Source organism: Arvicanthis niloticus, chromosome 9, assembly GCF_011762505.2.
Source record: "Arvicanthis niloticus isolate mArvNil1 chromosome 9, mArvNil1.pat.X, whole genome shotgun sequence".
In the NCBI taxonomy this organism is placed as follows: domain Eukaryota; kingdom Metazoa; phylum Chordata; class Mammalia; order Rodentia; family Muridae; genus Arvicanthis; species Arvicanthis niloticus.
Genome location: NC_047666.1, coordinates 73492800 through 73514168, shown reverse-complemented (window position 1 = coordinate 73514168; position 21369 = coordinate 73492800). Strand labels below are relative to the sequence as shown.

Sequence of the window (21369 nt, the reverse complement as noted above, 5' to 3'; positions counted from 1 at the left end):
GATGTATACATGTATACATCAGACAAAATATTTGAATAAATGTTCACCACAGTGATGTTCATGATTCTTAACCACAGGAGTTCCTCCCCAACCCCCCACCACTCTTAGATTAGAAATACAATTTATAAGCTGGGCATGGTGGCGCATACCTGAAACTCAAGCTCTTGTGTGTGGAGTCGAGAGGATCAAGAGTTCAAGGCTATTGTGATGGCTGGTTTGAACTGTCAACATAACTGATGACCATCAGGGGAGAGAATCCTGAGGGATTGTCTAGAGCAGGTTAGCCTACGGGCCTGCTGCCTGTGGGGGATTGTCTGGATGGTTAACTGAGGTAGAAAACCCCACTCTGAATGTAGGTCGCACCATTTGATGTGCTGTGCCCTGGCACTGTGTAAGAATGGAGAACACTAGCCGAGTAGCAAGCACATAGTGGGGTTGCAAGCATACCATGAGGGTGCAAACACACCGTGGGGATGCAAGCACACAGTGGGGATGCAATCACACAGTGGTTGTTCTCTTTGTTCTTTACTGTGGATGGTTCTTAACCTAGACTTGCAAGCCACATAAATCCTTTCCTTCCCTGAGTCACTTCTTGTCCATATATTTTATCACATCAATAGAGATGAAACTAGAACAGCCATTTTCAACTGCATAGTGAATTTGAGGCCAGCCTGGAGTACATGAAACACTATATGTGCTGTCTAGCTTATATTAACTTGACACGGCCTTGGCGCCATTTACAAGGTGGACCTTAACTGAGAAAGTGCCTTCATAAGATCAGGCTGTAGGCAAGCCTGTACAGCATTTTCTTAATCAGCAATTGACAAGAGAGGTCTCAGCCCACGTGGATGTACTGTCCCAGGGTTGGTGGTTCTGGGTTCTATAAGAAAGAGACTGAGCAAGCCAGGGAGAGCAAGCCAGTAAGTGGCACTCCTCCAGGGCCTCTGTATCAGCTCCTGCCTCCAGATTCCTGCCCTGCTTGAGTTTCTATCCTGACTTTATCTTTAATAATGAACAGTAATATGGAAGTGTAAGCTTTTTAGTCATGGAATTTATCACAGCAATTGAAATCCTAACTAGGACACTATATAAGAAAGAGAGAAAGGAAGAGTAAGAGAGCAGGGAGGAGAAGGGAGGGAGGAAGGAAGGAAGGAAATGAAATGTGAAACCATCCTGATACATAGTTCCTCCGTAGTTGTGTTGACAGGCTGTGGGAAAAGAGGGCCTTGTTCTAAAACACTGGTTAGGATTTATGTGCTTTGTATGAAAACCAGGTACTCATGTGCCCTCTGACCCAGAAATCCCCTTTTAGTGTTATCACAAGGATACACCAGCAAATACACAATAAGGGGTGTGCAGACCCACTGACTGCAAGTCATGTATCATAGCAGAAGACTGAAACTACCCAAATGCAGAGAGGACCAGCCAGGCCGATGGAGTAGCTCTGATAAAGCCAGCTTCTGTCTGGGAGCAGCCTTGGGGATTTTTTTTTTTACTAAGTATAAAAGAAAGATGAAGGGAAATGTTTCTTACAGGCTGCCTTCTATCCAGATAATGTTGGCTGAAAGGGTAGAGAGATATGTAGCTGATAGACAGACAGACAGACAGACAGACAGACAGATTTTTCTGTTTTCAAGAATAAACAATGTCTATTGAGACAGTTAAGGGATGAAGTGTCTTGCTACCAAACCTGGTGATCTGGATTTAATCACTATGTGGGCAGAGTGCAAGAGAACTGACTCTTAAATTATCCTCTGACCTCTATGTGTGTACCTTGGCATTTGTGCACATACATGCACACACGCACACACACACAACGCACGCACATACATACACATGCGTGCATGCACACACCTTCCACCCACCAACACACAAAAATATATAATATTATTTAAACATTTTTAAAGACTAAAACCCTAGCATTCTGCAGAGATGGCTCAGCAGTTTAGAGCACAGGCTACTCTTGCAAAGGACATGGATTCAATGCCTAGCATCCACAATTGCGTTCACAACATCTGTAACTCTAGTGCCCCCTTCTGGCCTCCTTGGGTACTGCATACATGTAGTGCACAGCCATAGATGCAGACAAAACATATACACAGAGTAAAAATAAGTAAATTTAAAAATAATAAGGGGTTGGGGATTTAGCTCAGTGGTGGAGTACTTGCTCAAGGCCCTGGGTTCGGTCCTCAGCTCTGAAAAAAATAAAAATAATAATTTTAAAAATCTAAACCTTTAAAAAATACCCATGAAAGATAGGAAGAGCAAAGGCAGGTGCAGAGACAGCATTTCCTTGAATGGAACTTGGTTGATAAGCTTGACTTCAGAATCACACTGGTCCTAATCACAAAGCACAATTTAACAGAAAAAAAAATCTTTTTTAACAGTGAGAAAAATTATATAAATATATCTAACCTTTTAAAAAGTTTTACCTTTTTGAGATCATAATTATATCATTTTCCGTTCCCTGCCCCGCCCCCAGTCCTTTCATGACCTCCTTGTTCTCTTTCATGGCTTCCTTTTTCATTAACTGTTGTTACAGACATATATGTGTAATATATGTTCAGCTCAGTCCATATATGTTACTTGTCTGTGTGGTTCAGGGCCAGCCATTTGGAACTCATGGGCTTTTCCTGGGGTAGACTATTTCCCCCGCTCTCAGCATTTCCTGGTTCCCAGAGTTCTTCAGTAGGGCTGAGACCCCATGGTCTTTTCCCATCTCCTCCTGCCGTCTGTTCTTGCCATCCTTGTTCATCTCATGTTACGGCCATCATGTTGGCAAGACTTTATGGGGGTAGCCCCTGACATTCCTAGGAGGCAAAAGATCACAGGAAAGTCTCTGGTTTTCTGAGTCTTTTCATCTTTACACCCTTTCCCCACAGTGTTCCCTAAGCCTTAGGTTCAGGAGTGTTTTATAAACGTATCCTTTGGGATTGGGCTCTACAATTCTGTATTTTGATTGTTTGTGCTTTTCTGTAGTGGTCTCCATCTGTTGCAAAGAGGCATTTCCTTGACAGTGGGTGAGGACTACGCTTACCTGTGGGTATCAGGACAAATATCTAAACTTTTAGCAAAATGAAGCTAACATGGGAGTAACCCATTGTGTGTGGTGGTTCATTCCTGCAATCTGTGCACTTGGGGGTGCTAAAGCAGGAGAATTCCTGTGAGTTCTTCAGAAGCCTGGCTACATAGTAGAATAATGTCTCAAGAGACATCAGTAGAACTACTCTGGAGAAGAGACGCCTCTGTTAAAGGTGCTTTCTGCCTTTCTAGAGAATAGACATAGAGCAAAAAGAAAAAATAAAACTTTTGTGGTGTTTTAAATGAGAACGATCCCCATAGGCTCATATATTTGAATGCTTTGTCACAAACAGTTGCTAGACCTGTTTGGGAAGGATTGGGAGGTGTGGCTTTGTTGAAGGAGGTGTGTCACTGATGGTGCGCTTTGACGGTTCAAAAGTTCATTTCCTGTTAGCTCTCTGGAGCTTGTGCTTAAGGCTCAGATGTAAGTTGTCAGCTACTGCTCCAGTGCTATGCCTTCCTCCCTGCTGCCGGGTTCCTCAATGTGGTAATCATAGACTGTAACCCTCTGGAACCATGAAACCCAGTAAAGTTACTGCCACACCTGGGGAACCCCTGCAGAGGAACACCAACAGAAGCTCTGATTGTTGTCCGCAACGAGGAATTTCACTTGTAGAATCTGTCCCCACACAAATGTGCTGTATATATTATAAAGCCAGAAAATGAGTGTGTGAATTACGAACCACGAAGCACCACAAAGTGCACACGGTAGGTACACCTTCCACCCAGCAGTAATTTAGTGGAGTAGGAACAACAGGAAAAGTCAAAACTGACGCATGTCACAGGGCTGTTGTGTCTTTTCACAGCCCATGACAATGTTCCAAATTCAGTTCCTGAATGCTGTTGGTGACCTGCTGGACCTCATTCCCTCCCTGTCTCCCACAAAAAGCAGCAGCATGAAGAAGTTTAAGATTTGGGAAATGGGCCACTGTTCTGCTCTTATTAAGGTGAGATCGGCAGCCCCTGTCTTCCTCCCACCCACATGGACCTTCTTATTAGCATAGATTAGCATATGCTAATTATACACCATAACAGATTTTGCATGCTTTTTCTATATGTCCATCATCCATGTGTAGCCAACCTCTTCTCACTCCTGGGTGGATGTCATGGTACATGGGTCCTCTATGGTAGAAGTTAAGAACTGGCAGGTACTTAGATGGAGTTCAGGATTCCTACCTTCCAGATTGTTCCATTTCACACAGCAGGACAGTCTGTGTTGCATACGTTAAAAGTTAATGCTGGACCCCTTGGCTGTATTTTCCAATAATAAAGAAAGCAGTAATTGTAAAGACCACTCATTGGGTAAAAGGCTCTTGGTGCCGAACCTGATGACCTGAATTCAATCCCTGAGAACCACAGGGTGAAAGGAGAGAACTCCACAGATTGTCCTCTGACCTCCACGTGTATACCATGGCATGCTCACATCCACAGGAATACATACAAACACACGTACATACATACATAATACATACATACATGAACACATGAGTGTGCACACAAACACAAATAAATGTAATGCTTTCTAAGAAGAGAGTACCATTAATATTTACCTAAGTTGACACACCCCCTGGATGCCTCCTGTGTATACTACGTAGACAGCCACCGTACCCCTGCATTATTAACTATGATTCTGCTGACAGGTCCTTCCTGGATTTGAAAACATCTTTTTTGCCCACTCAAGTTGGTACACATATGCAGCCATGCTCAGGATCTATAAACACTGGGACTTCAACATCAAGGACAAATACACCACCAGCAAACGGCTCTCTTTCAGCAGTTATCCAGGTAAATATACTGAGAGCAAGATCTGTGCACTTTTTCAAAATAAAACGTTGGTATTCTGAAGTTAGCTGGAAGGAGAGACGAAATGTCTGCACCTGGGGTACAGTCTGATTTTAGAATGTCATTTGAAGAAACAAAGTCATCTCGTTTAACAGAATGACACAAGGGGGGTTACAGAGCTGCCAAGCAGAAAGTGTTTTGCAAATGTAAGTAGATGTGTCAGAATTATCTCAGGTGCCAGCAGAATACTTAAGGGTATGTTTCCAGGGCTGTGCGGTGCTCGCAGTTGAACTCAGCAGGTCCTGCTTTCAGTATCTCAGGTTCCCTCATTCACAGCAGTCTGCTCAGTTCTTCACCTGATGTGTGAAGCCTCGAACTTTTGCAAATGGAGGACTGTGTGTGTAGACTTTTAGCCCCTGTGCGGCAGTCAGGAGAGCCAGGAGTCACAGATAACTAACAGTATCGCTGGACCTGATAGACTGTCTTAGTTTCGTTTCCCATTGCTGTAACAAAATGCCCTGACAAGAGCAACTGAAGGGAGAAAAGGCTTCTTGACTCAAAGTTAAGGGTGTAGGTCGTCCATCATGATGTGGAAGTCCTAGAGGCAAGAGCTTGAGGCAGCTGGTCACAAGTGTCCACAGACAGGGAGCAGAGAGAGAGACAGACAGAGAGACAGAGACAGAGAGGAATGCTCCCTTTAGCTCCCTTCTCTTCTGTTTAACCAATCTATGACCCAGGACCAGGGAATGGGGCCATCTGCTTTTAGGGTGGGTCTTCCCACTCCCATTAACCTAGTAAGACAGACCTTCACAGGCTTCCCCAGAGGCCTAACCTAATCTAGGCAATCTCTCACAGGTGTCTCCTGGGTGACCAAAGATCCCATCAAGTTGGTGATCAATATTAACCATGACAGCCATGACACTTAATAAGCATCGGGAGTAGCCCAAAGAGGGAGAGCGTCCCAGTCACCTGATGCAGAAGGCGAGACTAAGAATTTCGATGGCAGCGAACTGCGGCTAGGATTAGAACAGAAGAGACCGATGGGAAGTCTCAGAGAGGAGAGCTTGCAAAAGCCAATGTCTAAAAGGATTGACAGTGTCAGTGCTGACAGGGACGCAGGGGAGAGGGACACAACGTTAGTGAACACTGGGCGTGTTGAGAGGGAAAGCTGCGTAACTCCCATTGACTGATGGGGGTGGGGGCAGGATTGTGGAGCCGGTATTTCCAGAGCCCCAACTTTTTTTTTCCGAGACAGGGTTTCTCTGTGTAGCCCTGGCTGTCCTGGAACTTACTCTGTAGACCAGGCTGGCCTCAAACTCAGAAATCCGCCTGCCTCTGCCTCCCAAGTGCTGGGATTAAAGGCGTGCGCCACCACCACTGCTCGGCTTAGAGCCCCAACTTCTTGAGAACAGAATATAGATTTAAGGCCATGCACAGTGGCACATGCCTTTAGTCCCACCACTTGGGAGGGAGAGGCAGACAGGTCTGTGATTTTTGAAGCATACTCAGACTTCGTAGAGAGTTCCACACCACCAGGCAGATTTCTGAGTTCGAGGCCAGCCTGGTCTACAGAGTGAGTTCCAGGACAGCCAGGGCTACACAGAGAAACCCTGTCTTGAGAACCCCCCCCCAAAAGAGAGTTCCATGCCAACTGGAACTACATAATAAAACTTTGTATAAAAAAGACAGGAGTAGTAGAGAGGAAGAAAGAAACAAAGAAACCAGAGAGGGAGAAAGAGAGAGAGAGAAGAAAAAGGGAGAAGGAAGGACAGATGGAAGGATGGAGCTAATGAGGTATCCCAGCTGTAAAGGAGCCTGCTGAAAGCCCCAGTGTCACGGACCACTCTATCAATGTTGGGACCTGCACTGCCAAAAGCCTTGGGGGCTAAATTGTTAGAGCCCCCCAGGTTGCTCCGGTCCTCAGGTCAGAGTTCAGCAAGAATGTGAGGACGGAGGGATGCCAGGAATGGAGACTAGACAGAGAGTGATTCAATCCCATTTATTCTCCAGTCTCTCTTCTTCTCTCCAAGTCCCTAGTTCCAAGTCCCTAGTCCCTAGCACCTAATCCTAGTCCCAGTTGCTAGTCTCTTTCCCAGTTCCAAGTTCTTTCTCCAAGTGCTAAGTGCCTAATACCTAATAATAAATTCTTCTGTCTGACTCTTGCCTTTTATACGTCTCACTTCTAAGCCACGCCTTTAAGTCATGCCCTTTGGTCTTGTCTCTAAATTTGATCTCTAAGTCACACCCTTAAGTCTCGGCTCTAAATCACACCTTTAAGTCTCACACACCCAAGGGAAAATCCTGGGTATCTAAAACAAGATGTTATCAGAGTGTGCTCAGCTGTTGTAGGCTATTGTAATCAAGTCTCTTGTCAGGGTATATGGCTCAAGATGACTGCAAGGATGATAGCCGCCTTCTGTCAGCTCCCCACACCCCAGGGCCTGAGTTTGATTCCCAGGACCCTCATCCTAGAAGAAGAGAATTAGCTTCTGTAAATTGTCCTATAACCTCCACATGTGTACTGTATGCCATATGTTCCCACACAGCATAAATGAATACAAATGTAATTTTAAATACTTTTTTAAAGACTACATAAGTTGGCACAGATAATGCAGAGACCCTTATAAAAACTCCAAAGACAGCAGAAGACTTTCAGAGGAATGGCCTTGCTATGTGACCAGTGTGCCCTCCATCCCCCTGCCCCGCCCTCCCTAGCTCTGCCTTTGCCACATGGGCCACCATACGCAGAACGGCAGGCATCCTCATCCTCCAGGTATTCTTCCAGGAACCCACACAACAATGTTACTCATGTTCCCTCTGATTAGACAGCTCCGTTCTCAATAGGAGCTAGAAGACTGAATTGGAAACAGGTTGTCACAGCCAACTGGTTGACGAAGGATCAGCCATGTTGGATTTCGAGAGTAGATGTGGAATCTGGCTTTGACACAAAGCCAGGATTCATGTCATGGCTTTCCCATACCATGAGGTGTGGATTTGTATTTGGTGGTGGAGAAAGGCCACGGTGACTGGGTAGAACAGGAGGAGGGTGTTAGTTTGGGTTAATGGCAGGAACCTGTGAAGGGCTTTTCACAACTTGAGTAAGGGTATTAAGAGTCCTTCAGTCAACAGCTCCCTGCAATACGCCACACGTGAAATTTACTCACAGTAGAGCTTACATGTTCTCACCATGCATGCGTGAAAAGGTGGCTATGTAAGCTCATTAATTTAATTTGGCTAATATCCAGGTATATTATAGATAGATGGCTTAGTGGTTCAAGAACTTACCACTCTTGCTGAAGACCCAGGCTCAATTCCCAGCACCTACATCGAGTGGCTTACCACCATCTATGACAGGCTCCAGGGATATAATGCCCTCTGGCCTCTGCAATACCTATATACAAGTGGTACATATGCATTCATGAAGGTACACGCACATACACAGACATAAAAATAAATGTTTTAAAAAATATCAATAGCCTTGAATATATGCAAGTTTTATTTGTTAATTATGCTGTAGTAAAACCAGAGCAAAATATAGAAATGAATCAATTAGGACATTAAGCAAATGACTTAGATAATAGTTCAAATATTTATATAAACACTGAGCAAAAGCAATATAAAATTTAAGAAATTTCTGAGTCAGAAACATACATATTAAGTCATGAAGCAAACTTATTGAAATGACAATGACTGGGATGGTCTAACCTCCTCCATCTGCAGATTCAAATATGTCAGAGATTTCATATGATCCTTGTCCTCATTTTTTTAAAGATTTATTTACTTTATGTATATGAGTACACTGTGGCTGTCTTCAGACAGACCAGAAGAGGGCACCAGATCCCATTACAGATGGTCGTGAGCCACCACGTGGTTGCTGGGAACTGAACTCGGGAAGAGCAGTCAGTGCTTCTAACCGCTGAGCCATCTCTCCAGCCCACTTCCCCCTTGTCCTCATTTAACAATGTGGTGTGTTCCTGATCTGGAGATTTGAAGTGGCTATTGAGATGTCTGTCACAGAGCTGGGTGTGGTGACTCGAGTTTACAATCTCAGCACTTGGAAAGCTGTGGCAGAACGAGTAATGTGAGTTCAAGGCCAGCCTGGGCTGCATAGTGAAACTCATGATAGGGAGAAAGGGGGAAGAAGGGAAAGGAAAAGAAGGAGAAAGGTTATTATGAGAACCAGGAACAATTCTGCGAGGCTGCAGAATGGGGTGTTCTCCTGTAATCTTAGTACATGGGGAGATGAGGCAGGAGGGTCCAGTTAGAGACCTCCCTGTATTCAGAGTGAAACCTGTCTCAAACAACCATTAATAAGCATTTTCTTTTACCTCACGAGGTTTGAACGTCTGTTAAAGGTTCTCGATGCTCCTGCCCTACTGCTTTAATGGTAGCACGCTTCTGTGTTTTCAACAACAACAAAACGGGGCTAACCTGATGTCTCTTTGTAAAGCTGTACACATTAGAGAGAATTTATCTATTGCTGGTTTTCTATTACATTCTTGTGCTTCGCAAAAGATTTATGATGCAGAGCCAAGGAGACGGCTCAACAGTCAGCACTTGCTGCTCTTGCAGAGGACCCAGGTTTGATTCCCAGCACCACGTGGTGGCTCACAGCATCTATATGCCCCAGTCCCAGGGGATCCAATATCCTCTTCTGGCCTGGTGGGTACCAGGCTCACACGTGCATATACACACAGAACAATAAGATAAGTCTAAAAAGAGTATTTATGATGGATGCAAGAAAGGCATAACATTTAGTAGGTACAAGACTTACATTCTAGTGAGAAATAGACAAAATTAAAATTAAGAAGCAGTGACAGACGTGAGCAGTTGGCTCGGCAGGCAGAGCCTCTTGCTACCAAACCTTATGGCCTGAGCTTCAACCTCAGGGCCCATGAAGTAGAAAATAAGGTAAATCTTTCTTTAAGTTTAATTATCTGATGTATGGGTGTTCTGCCTGCGTATATCTCTGCACACCACATATATGGCTGGTGCCCATGGAGGACAGGAGAGGGTGCTAGACGCCCTGGAACTGCAGTTACAGATGATGGTGAGCCATCATATGGGTACTGGGGATTGAACCAGGGCCCCCTATAAAAGCAAAGAGTAGTCTTAACTGCTGAGCAATCTCGGCATGTCCCTGAATATATTTTACATACAAACACTAAAGATCACACACACACATGCCCCAAGTTAGCCTTGCATTAGGGAGAAGGCAGTACATCAATGCTGCACAGGGCAAGCATTACACACGTGGGAGAAATGCAGAGGCTTGGAAGAAGGGGGGTCAGTGCAGGGCCACCAAGACGACTGCGGCAGTGACATCCACAGAGCTTCACTTCCAAATATCTAGCTCAGCAGATATGGAGAGCTACAGTGGGGCTATCACGGAATACAGAGGACTGGAACAGTCCCTCGGGTTGCTGGAACCTCAGTAATGCTTTACAAATGGTCAGTCTGTGTGGAGACAGGACACTGTTGGCCATCATCCAGAAAGAAACAGAATGTCCAAAGTGACTACTGACATGCTTGTCACAGCATTCCGTGTGCCCCTGGTCCTCCTTAACCAGGACCCTGTCAATGTATATATGTATGTATATATATATATATATATATATATATATATATATATATATATATATATATATATATATATGACAGCTTGCAGAATCAGTTTTCTTTCTACTATGTGGGTTCTGGGGATTGAACTCATGTTTGACTGAGGCAATCTTACCCACTGAACCATCCCACCAGTCCTCTGGCAAGAATCCTTAAAAGTTAATTACCTACAACAAATGTATAGAAACCCCAGCCCAGGGGAATAGAAGGAACAGTATAGTCCTTCCCACTCTGTCTGAAAGGCCTTCCTTGTAGTGAGCTCTCATGTTCTGTGTTCAGTAGTGTCTCCATTAACCATGCAGTCAGTGGTGGGTCTGCGCCATTGGCATTGGCGGGGAGGGACAGTGCAGAGCTCTTACTACCCATAACCCTGTCAGTTGTCAGGCAAAGACGACCATGACTTTTCAAACTGTGTTTAGTGGGGGGCAGAAAGCTTCTAACAGCAGTTCTTAACCTTTCTAATGCTGAAACCCTTTGATACAGTTCCTCATGTTGCAGTGATCCCAAACCGTAGAATTATCTTTGTTGCTACTTCATAACTGTAATTTTGCTTCTGTTATGAAGTGTAGTGTAAGTATCTGTGTTTCCCACCGGTCTTACACAAGCCCTATGAAAGAGGCCTCTACTCACAAGTTTTGAACTTCTGTTCTGATGAAGTTGTACAAAGTCCACCTCCTTCAGAGGTTCCAACTTTGAACAAGTATTTTCTTGAAGTCTCATCACCTGTAGAGACTCATTTATGCAACTCAGGGGAAGGCAATAAATTGCTTGCAAAGCCAGATTTGTCTTGTGAAGCAACCTCAGGGGGGTGGGGGGCAGGAGCATCTGAGGACGTGCCTATCACATAAAAGTGAGTCCTGTTGGGTGAGCTGGCCAGAAATGCAGCCGAGAGTACACTTTGTATAAAACCGTTCGAGCTTCCCTTCACCCCCACCCCCACCCTGGCTGAAGAAGGGAGATGGGATTTCCCTGAGAACAAGGTCAACAGGTGACCTTGGGAAGTCAGGCTTTTAGCACAGGCGCCGTAATAAAAGTTGCTCCAAATCACATTTCGTTGGTGTGACAGTTTGGACATGAGCTTGCTGCAGGGAAGACACTAAGGGCCCAGATGAATGAGTTTGCTCTCCAGGACCATGAAACAGGCGGAAGTCCTGAAACTCCTCTTAGTGAGCGGAAGTATGTGCGTGTGGGCATGTGTGCCTGCGTGTGTGTGTGTGTGTGTGTGTGTGTGTGTGTGTGTGTGTGTGTGTGTAGGGAAGCTAGAGAAGAGGTCCCAGGCAAAGAGACAGGTAGGAAGGGCCCATATAGGACTCCTGTGCTCTCCCAGCCAGTCTTGGCCAACAGAAGATCTAGAAACTTTCTAGAAAGCAATTTCTTCTATGCTAAACACAGATCAGGAATAAGATGTCTAGCATGCTCCACCTCGTTAGTCACAGGGTGATTGAAGGCGACTTCAGTCATTTTAAGGAAGGCCTTTCAAAGATGAAGAGGTATGTGTATGGGCAGGGTGGGACTTAGCCCAGAGCTTGGGTCCGTGTTGAGGTCAGCAGTACCTGGCTGCCACACCTTGCTACACCTTCAGCTTTCTCAGGACGTTGCATGGTGACCTCTACAGGCCGTCATAACAAGTTAATGAGGTAACTAATAATTAATGAAATTATTCCGTCAAGTGTTGGTATTTTAAAAGATTACATCTAAAGCTGGGTGTCCTGGTGTTTACCTGTAATCTTAGCACTGGGGAGGTGGAGGCAGCAGGCTTAGGCATTCAGGGCAGCCTGGGCTATATTAGACCTTACCACAAAACAGCAGCACAATATCCATGAGGTCACTGTAAATACTGGATCCGTCGCAATTGACTTGAGCATGTGTATTCATTTAAATATATGGATGATGTTTTACAGTGTTAATTAGTTTTCCACCATTAGAATGAAATACCTGGCCAGGCACAGTGGCACATATCTTTAATCCTAACGCCCAGGAGGCAGAGATTGGCAGATCTCTGTGTCCCAGGGCAACCAGTGGTACATAGAGAGACTCTCTTTCTTAACAGTAGATGATTAGATAGATAGATAGATAGATAGGGCAGATCTCTGTGTCCCAGGGCAACCAGTGGTACATAGAGAGACTCTCTTTCTTAACAGTAGATGATTAGATAGATAGATAGATAGGTAGATAGACAGACAGACAGACAGATGGGGAAAAAATGAAATGCCTGATGCTCTAAGAAGAGTAAGTGGTTAGGTTAGCATGCAAATTTGTGTGTTCACCAGCACAGTGTTGGCAAATGCTTAGCTCTGAGCTGCATTACATGATGGTTCAAAGCCACTGCATCTCAACCCAGGAACAGGGAGGAGGGTGGAAGGAGAACACCACTTAACCCTCCTCAAGAACGGCCAAGAAGCATGAGTCAGCTTGGCCTCAGTGACAAGGCTCTCCTTCCAGGCCTCACCTCTCAAAGGTGCTACTGTTCCCAGGAACAAACAGTAGGATTTCTATAGACCCTTGATGGACCCTAGACCATATTGAAACTTGGGCATATGACTTTAATTAAATTTATTCTTAAATAGGTTCTGATGGTACTGTAATCAAAACAAATTTTTAAATTCCTTCTTCCAATTGTTCATCACACATTGGTGTGTGTGTGTATTAGTCATTGGTCACTGCTGTGTCACAAAGAGCCTTAAAACCCAGCAGTTGTAACACAGCATTGATCACTTAGCATCTCATGGGTTTTGTGGACCAGCATCTCGGATAGGTTCAGTGAGGAGAGTGTGTCTAGAAATTAGCCAGAAGTCACAGAGACTGGGGGCCTGCAGGGCTGGACGTGCAGGTGGCTTAACTGAAGCTTGGGGATCCCCAAGGGCACTCACGGAGCTGCTGTGTCAGCTGACACACCTTCCTCTTCACTCTAGACTCTCCTCAGGAGTGACTAAGTGTGTCCATGATAGGGTGCTTGGTTTCCGCCAAATCAGGTGACACAGGAGAGCAAGCTGGCCTGCCTATTGTGAAGTGACTCCGAAGTCACATGGCCACTTCTACCACATTCTGTTTATTAGAAGGGAGGGATTATGACCAGCTTACACTAAAGGCAAAAAACTAGGATCTAACTCTCGAAGCAAAAAATGTCAAAGTATTTGTGGAAAATTCAAGGCCACCATTGTACCCAGAATTCTGGTGGCTGGGGTGAGGATTGAGAGTCTAACCTGGGGTACCCAGTGAGAGACTGTCTCAAAAACCAAAAGCAAACAAAACACTATGTAGACAGTGCTCTGTTTTGTTTTACTTTATTTTATTTATTTTTGAAGCTGGGTTTTATTATGTAGTCCTGGCTGGCTTGACAGTTGCTATGGAGACCAGGATGATGTGTACCTACCATCACATCCAGGGTGCTGGGATGAAAGGTGGCACCACCATGACGTGCAGCACCTGGCCTCCCTCAAAATTTGTCATTGTTATTTACTTCCCTGGGACCTTTCTGTATTCATTGTAGGTACTGTGTTCTCATGCTACCTGTATGCGAAAAGAATAACTAGAGGGAATTAGTTTCACCACATGGGTCTGGAGATAGAACTCAGGTCTTCAGGCTTGGTGGCCAGGACCTTTACCTATCAACACAGCTCTGAGGTCTGTGAATTGGCTTCTCTGCAGCCATAGACTTCTCTAAATTATTTATTACTTGTAGGAGATTTTGTAGATTTCTTGGGGTTATTTTCTATCCACAAGGGACTGTCATCTCCAAATGAAATTTCCTCCTTCCATCCCTTACGTACCTTTGATGACACCCCCCCCCCCCCGGGGTTATCTGGATAAGATCTTTGGGTTGATGCAGACTTAGCTGGATGAAAGCTTTCACTTGCCTCCTGCTGTCAGGGGACAAAGATGCAGGTTTCAGCCACAGGTTTCATTTTAGCTATGGGCTTTCCATTATGCATTTATGGTGGAACTAACGTGGTCCTTTCCCTCCTACTGTGCTGGGAAATTTTGTCAAAGAAGGTTTTGTTTTTAATTATACCAGATCCTTTCTCAGCACCTATTGGGAGGAGCACATGACTCTTCTTCTTCTTCTTCTTCTTTTTTTTTTTTTCTTCGAACATGGTGATTGATTTATGTCTATTGATTTTCTGACACTAAGCCAGTTTAACATGCCTACGTTAATCCTAATCATGATCCATTATTCAAAATAATAGGACTTTCCATGCCCACCAAGTCCGGAATAACGACGCAGAGTCTTATATTTTTATGAATGCGCAAGGCTTTTGCTTAGGCTTATCCCCACTTAGCTCTGATAACTTATTAATCTCACTATTCTATTCTACGTTCTGCCGCATGGTTTGTTACCTCTAAGTCTCTAGTCCCAACCTGCTTCTTCCTCCACACCTGGCCCTCTCACAGAGCTCCCATCTCTGCCAGATGCCCCTCTCATTCTCTCCTCCATTGCTATAGGCCATCTGATTTTTAATAAACTAATCAGAAAGTGAGAGGGGAGTGTTGACAAAATGTGATGCAGCCATATGAACAATACCAAAGACAGAGAGCATTTGAATGACACAAAGACAATCTTCACACAATGCACAAGAGTATTGTCCCAACAACTCAATTTATTTATTTTTTTTATTCCAAATTACCAATGTGTTGTTAAGGGCTTTTGTTTTCTATATCCGAGAGACAGAGATACTGCTATGTTTTCCTTTTGAGATAATAGCGTTAGCAGCTACGTAAGTATGTCCGAGCATAAAATTGTCCTTCCTCTTAAATGTTGTAAAGACCCTTCTGAGGGCTGGTGTGATTTCCTCCCTTAAGTGTTCAGTAGGATTCACCAGTGAAGTCACTAAGGCATGGAATGTTTCTGGAACATTCTCAGGAATTTAGTTTCTTTCATTGATAGAAGCTCTACTGGTTTAATTCTTGAATTTGTGTTGTTTCAGGATTTTTTTTCCCTTCCATTCTAAGGTTTTTTGATAGAAAGTGAAATGTGTCCCTGACATTTTGTCATCCATCGTGTTCCTGGTCCTTCTCATTATCACACTAGTTTGTATTGATCTCATGCATAAGGGTTTTTTGTTGGTTTTCTTTTCCCCAAGAGCCAAACCTGAGTTCTATTAATTTGTTTCCTATTCTTTGCCAATTTTCTTCTTTATTGTTTCCATTTTATCTTTTTTTCCCTTCTACTTACTTTACAAAGATCACTGATTTTGCTCTGTCAAGAGCACATGAGACTATAAACTAGCAACAATGTGCTTTCATAGTCCTGTTTGGCCCATAGATTTATTTGGACTGAAGCCAGCCATCTTAATACTTAGTTTCTTTATTTCATCTCTCTTGTTTCTCTTTTCCTCGTTATAAGCATTTTAACACAATGTTCTTTTTTTTTTTTTTTTTTTTTTTTTCCCTCTTTGGAGCTGGAGAGATGCTCAGAGGTTGAGAACACTGGCTGCTCTTGCAAAGGGGAGAGGCTTGGTTGCCAGCACCCATGTGGCAGCTCACAGCTCCAGCCTCAGATCTAATATCCTCTGCTGACCTGCACAGAAACCAGGCATGGGCTTGGTGCACATGTACACACGCTGGCAAGCACTCAGACACATAAAACAAGTGAATCTAGAAACTTCTGTAGTTAATACCTAAGTTGGTTTCTTTGCATGGCATTGACATTATTGGGGCTTGCTTAGGGACTGTAGCATATTTCCTTAACTCACACTTCACTTCAGGTTAATATTTAATTATATGTATAAAAAACATGGGTAGGGCTGGGGATATAGTTCAGTCCTAGGTTCGTTCAATCTCCTGCACCACATAAACTGGGTATGGTGGCTTTTGCTGATAACACTAGTCCTCAGAGGGAGAAGGATCAGAAGTTCAAGACCATCCTCAGCTATGTAGTAAGTTGGATTTTAGCGTGGGGTAAAGAGGCCCTGTCTCAAATGAATAAATAATAGAAACCTGTGACAGTAATCATTCTCTGTGTGTGTGTGTGTGTGTGTGTGTGTGTGTGTGTGTGTGTGTGTATGTGCAGTGTGTGTGTGTGTGTGTGTGTATGTGCAGTGTGTGTGTGCGTGTGTGCACATAATGTATATAATTTTTTACTCAAACATTTTCTAATGAAATTAGGATTATATATATTAAGGCTGAAGTAAATCGCCATTATTTTATATTTGTCTATATGACTGCCGGTTTTGTTTTCTTTGTGTTTATTCCCATGGAGCTTGTTGAGATGATAGGATTTGTAAAATAATACTTTTTCATCCTCTCTCAAGATTTTCAGCACTTACAGCTTCAAATATTATTCCATCCCACCCCCCCCCTTCTGTCATTTGGAGACTCTGTCAGGGCTGCTCTCGCTCCTAAGTGCTGGCGTTACAGCTGCTCCGTCACCTGGCCTCCTTACTGCTCTGAAAGGCAGCCTGGTAACTGAATTAAGTCTCACTCATGGGACCTCGGTTCACCTTAGTTACTTCTCTTTTGACCCTGTCTCCATACACAGGCAAGACCTAGGACAGGAAGTCTCAGGACTCAACGTTTAGTTTTAGGGACCGCAGCCTAAGGGATAACGTGCAGTGAGGGCCCTGAGGGAGGGATGGGAGGCATAGATGGGACCTGCCAAGCACTATGAGAATTAGGCCACATTCAAGGCTTAAATTAATTGCTATAAAGCTTTTTTTGTGCTCTTCTGTTATAGAGTAAAAAAGAGAAAGAAAATCTTTTTTTTTTTCCCAATTCCCTACTATGTGCCTGGCTCTGTGACATGTTGATAAATATTTGTCTTACACAGAGTAGGTCATTTTATTTCTACCAAACAAAGAAAAATAACCAATGGTATTTATTTTTTTTTTTTTTTTTCTTTTTTTCTTTTTTTGATTTTTTGTACAGACAGAAATAGGTCGGGAGAAGTTAAATGGGCTACACAGATAGATCAAAGTCATACAACCACATTGAGTCCTGGGTTCAAGTACAGTATGTCTGACTATGCTCTTTCCTGAAATGCCTCAGTTTGCATTGAACAGAAATAGCTACAAGGGAGGAAACCATGAACCCAGCCTGGGGTTGTGAGGAACATTTGCTTTCGGTCAAAAGCTGGAACCCATTCAAAGTGTCTTTAATTAAACCCAGTAATGATGATCCTGGGGTTCCATGCTTAATAACCTGTAATGGAGGCTTTCTGCAACACCCTGAGTGTGTCTTACCACATGTGTGTGTTCTTGGTGACACTGGGTCTGTGTATCCTGTCTCCACCCAGATACACACGAGTACAAACCACAGAAATGTAATTTCCCCTCAAGTTTCTCAGGGGATTTGCTGGAGTCCACATACAGTGTTACCCCTAGGAATACATCTTTCTTACGTGCCACCGTGAGTGTGTCGGGTCAGAGGTCGATGTGGTATGGTCAGTTCTCTCTGCCTTTTCATGGATTCCAGGGATCATGGCCCGGTAGGCTTGTGTAATGGCATGTTCACCCACTGAGCCTCTGGCTGGCCAAAGAAGGTTTCTTTCTTATTCCCAGGCAGGGGTATTTAGAATAGCTCCTGGGTGATGTTCACATGTGGTACCAGAGCCCATGCTTGGAGTCACCAGCTGCCTCTGTGGTCCCCAAAGCACAAGCTTTGCAATAGACACACATAAACATGAAATCCAATGCCCCAAGCCCCGGTAGAATTTAGTCAGTCTCCGACGTCCACAGTGTGGTTACTTGCCTAGGTTTTAAAGTTGTCCCTTTAATAAATGTATGCTGTGACTATTTTAATGAACCGTAATTACTTTTAATAATTTCATGTTACCTCTTTGATCTTGGAGACTGTAAAATCTATACAAATTATTCACAGGTAAGCACGGGGCCAAGTTCCCAGCTTGACTCTAGGGAAGGGATGAAGGAAGAATGGAAGCAGGACACTCGTTTTGAAGAATTGCAGGCAGATTTTGTAGTGCTTGATTCTGGTTTTCTTAGACTCCCTTTTGGGTGTGTTTTATCTCCTTTGGCACCGTCCCAGGACTCGATGTCTTCTGAGGAACACACCTGTCTTAGTCATCTTCCACCACCTGGCTCAGAGCATCTTCCCTTTCGGGTCCAACAATCCCGCCTGTCATATTTGCCATTCTCTTCTGGATGAACTGGCCGCTCAATGATCCCTCAACTCCTCCCTGTGTACGCAGCTCCCAGGACTCGCTTTGCTTGTTTCTGTTGCAGTCTCTTCATGGTGTGTGTAAAGTGGTTTCTTTTGCATGACTGTACATCTGTTCCCATCCCCCTTGTCAGGTCTGTGCAGCTAGAAAAGAGCCGTGTTCCAAGCTTGTCTGAGATGATTCCTGACTTGCTGTTCACTAGTTTCAAGTAGTTTATCGTGTGTGTGTGTGTGTGTGTGTGTGTGTGTGTGTGTGTGTGTGTAGATTAAAGAATGGCTATCACTCTTCCAGAGTGAGGAGCCCCAAGTGCCATAGATGCATAAACACTATTGGCTATTTCGTTTTCAATTAACTTAACAGTTTCTGTGGTCTCTGCATCTGTTCCAGGGTGGAGCCTCTCAGAGGACAGTTATGCTAGGCTTTTGTCTGCAAGCACAACAGAGTATCATTAATAGTGTCAGAGATTGGTGCTTGCCCATGGGATGGGTCTCAAGTTGGGCTGGTTATTGGTTGGTCCTTCTCTCAGTCTCTGTTCCATTTCTGTCCCTGAATTTCTTGTTGACAGGACAAATTTGGGGTAGAAAGTTTTGAGGGTGGGTTGCTGTCCCCATCTCTATGCTGGAGGTCCTGCCTAGCTACTGGAGGTGGCCACTTAAGGTTCCGTGAGTTCCAAGGTTCTATGAGTCTCAGCTAAAGTCGCCCCCATAAGCTCCAGGGAGTCTCCCCCATCCCAGGTCTCTGCATGCTCTAAAGATACCCTCAACCTGCCAGCCACATTCATTCCCCTGGCCCCCTGGGACTCTCTCCTGCCTCTCCCTACATCTGATCCTGAACCCCACCCCCACTCCCCTCCCATTCTTTGTCTCACCCAGTTTCCTCCCTCCATCTTCCCCCCCTGATCATTTCATTTCCTCTTCTAAGTGAGATTCAAGCATCCTTACTTGGGCCTTCCTCTTGCTTAGCTTCTTTGGGTCTGTGGGATGTGTCAGGACATCCTGTACTTTCTGGCTAATATCCACTCGTGAGTACACACCACGCATGTCCTTGTGGGTCTGGGTCACCTCACTCAGGACGACATTTTCTAGTTCCATCCATTTGCCTGCAAATGATGTCCTTGATTTTAGGTTTATTTTTGTTGTTGTTGTTTGTTTGTTTGTTTGTTTGTTTTTCGAGACAGGGTTTCTCTGTGTAGCCCTGGCTATCCTGGAACTCACTCTGTAAACTAGGCTGGCCTCGAACTCAGAAATCCACCTGCCTCTGCCTCCCAAGTGCTGGGATTAAAGACGTGTGCCACTAGGGCCCGGCTGATGTCCTTGTTTTTAATAGCTGAATATTATTCCGTTGTGTAGATGGACCACATTTTCTTATCCATTCATCTATTCTGGCTATTATGTATAAAGCTGCTTTGAACATAGTGGAGCACCTGTCCTTGTGGGATGGAGGAGCATCTTCTGGGTATATGCCCAGGAGTGGTATAGCTGGGTCTTCAGGTAGACTATTTCCAATTTTCTGAGAAATTGCTGGATTGGTTTCTAGAGTGGTTGCATAAGTTTGTGCTCCCACCAGCAATGGAGGAGAGTTCCCTCTGCCCCACATCCTCACCAGCATCTGCTGTCCCCTGAGTTTCTGATCTTAGCCATTTTGATTGGTGTGAAATGGAATCTCAGGGTTGTTTTGATTTGCATTTCCCTGATGACTAAGAATGTTAAAGATTTCTTTAAGTGCTTCTCGGCCATTCAAGATTCCTCTGATGAGAATTCTCTGTTTGGCTCTATACCCCATTTTTAAATTGGGATATTTGGTTTGTTGGTGTCTAACTTCTGAGTTCTTTATATATTTTGGATATTAGCCCTCCACACACACACACACACACACACACACACACACACACACACACACTTAGTTAAACAAATGTAATTTAATATTTTTTTAAAAATCTGGGTGTGGTATTGGACATCTTCAGTCCTACAGTAGGGAGGCAGGAGCAGATGTAAATTTGAAAATTTGAGGCTAGCCTGGTATTCATAGCAAGTTCCAAACTAGCCAGGGCTACATAGGAAGACTCATCTCAAAACACACACACACACACAGACACACACACACACAAACATACACACATGCCCCAAGCCAAGACAACCTAACAAAAAAATCAAACCAAAGCAAGCCGACTCATGGCAATGTATTGTGTCACTGAATTATGGTCACCACATCTGTTTCCTATGGCTACATTAAAAACAAGGAACCAAAACATTGATACTAGAAGCAGTCTGGGATCAATATTGCATTTCTCGGTTGGCAAGGTGGGTCTCTCTACGCATCTCTGAGAGTCCTCTTAGGTTGGCTGTGGGCTTCATAGCCAGCTCTTCAGATCTCTGATGTTGAATGTTCTGGATCAACTGACAGGACCTGGTCGCCACTTACAGGGTATTCCATCTTAGAGAACATGCTAGCTCCTTCTCCAGGTAGTTCAAGACCCCAGGACTAAGCAGAAGTGAGTGGTGAAAACTCTCTGAGTTCTCTGCTTTGAACAAATCCTGAATTCAGCCCGGTTTGAAGGGAGAAGTCAGTAATACAATTTAATGGGAGAGGGTGAAGTCACACGGCAGGGAGTGCAGACAGAGAGTGACCGCAGCCTACCTGGTTTGCCACCCTGAGCTGAGCTGCGTGTGGGGCTGAAGTACACAGCAGGCAGTCCCTGTCTACAAGGATCCATTCCCAATTCCTCTGAAGCTGCCAGAAACTGACAGGCATGCACTCTGTGACTCTGTCTTTCC

General features: G+C 44.3%; 1 protein-coding gene across 1 annotated transcript in view; it reads left to right on the top strand.

Annotated features, from left to right (window-relative positions):
- Positions 1-21369, top strand: part of Plbd1 (phospholipase B domain containing 1) — a 58569-nt gene that overhangs the window by 23684 nt on the left and 13516 nt on the right. The window contains exons 5-6 of the mRNA XM_034511816.1: positions 3888-4028; positions 4722-4866. Coding sequence (XP_034367707.1) covers positions 3888-4028; positions 4722-4866 — 286 coding nt within the window. The remainder of the gene's footprint in view (positions 1-3887; positions 4029-4721; positions 4867-21369) is intronic.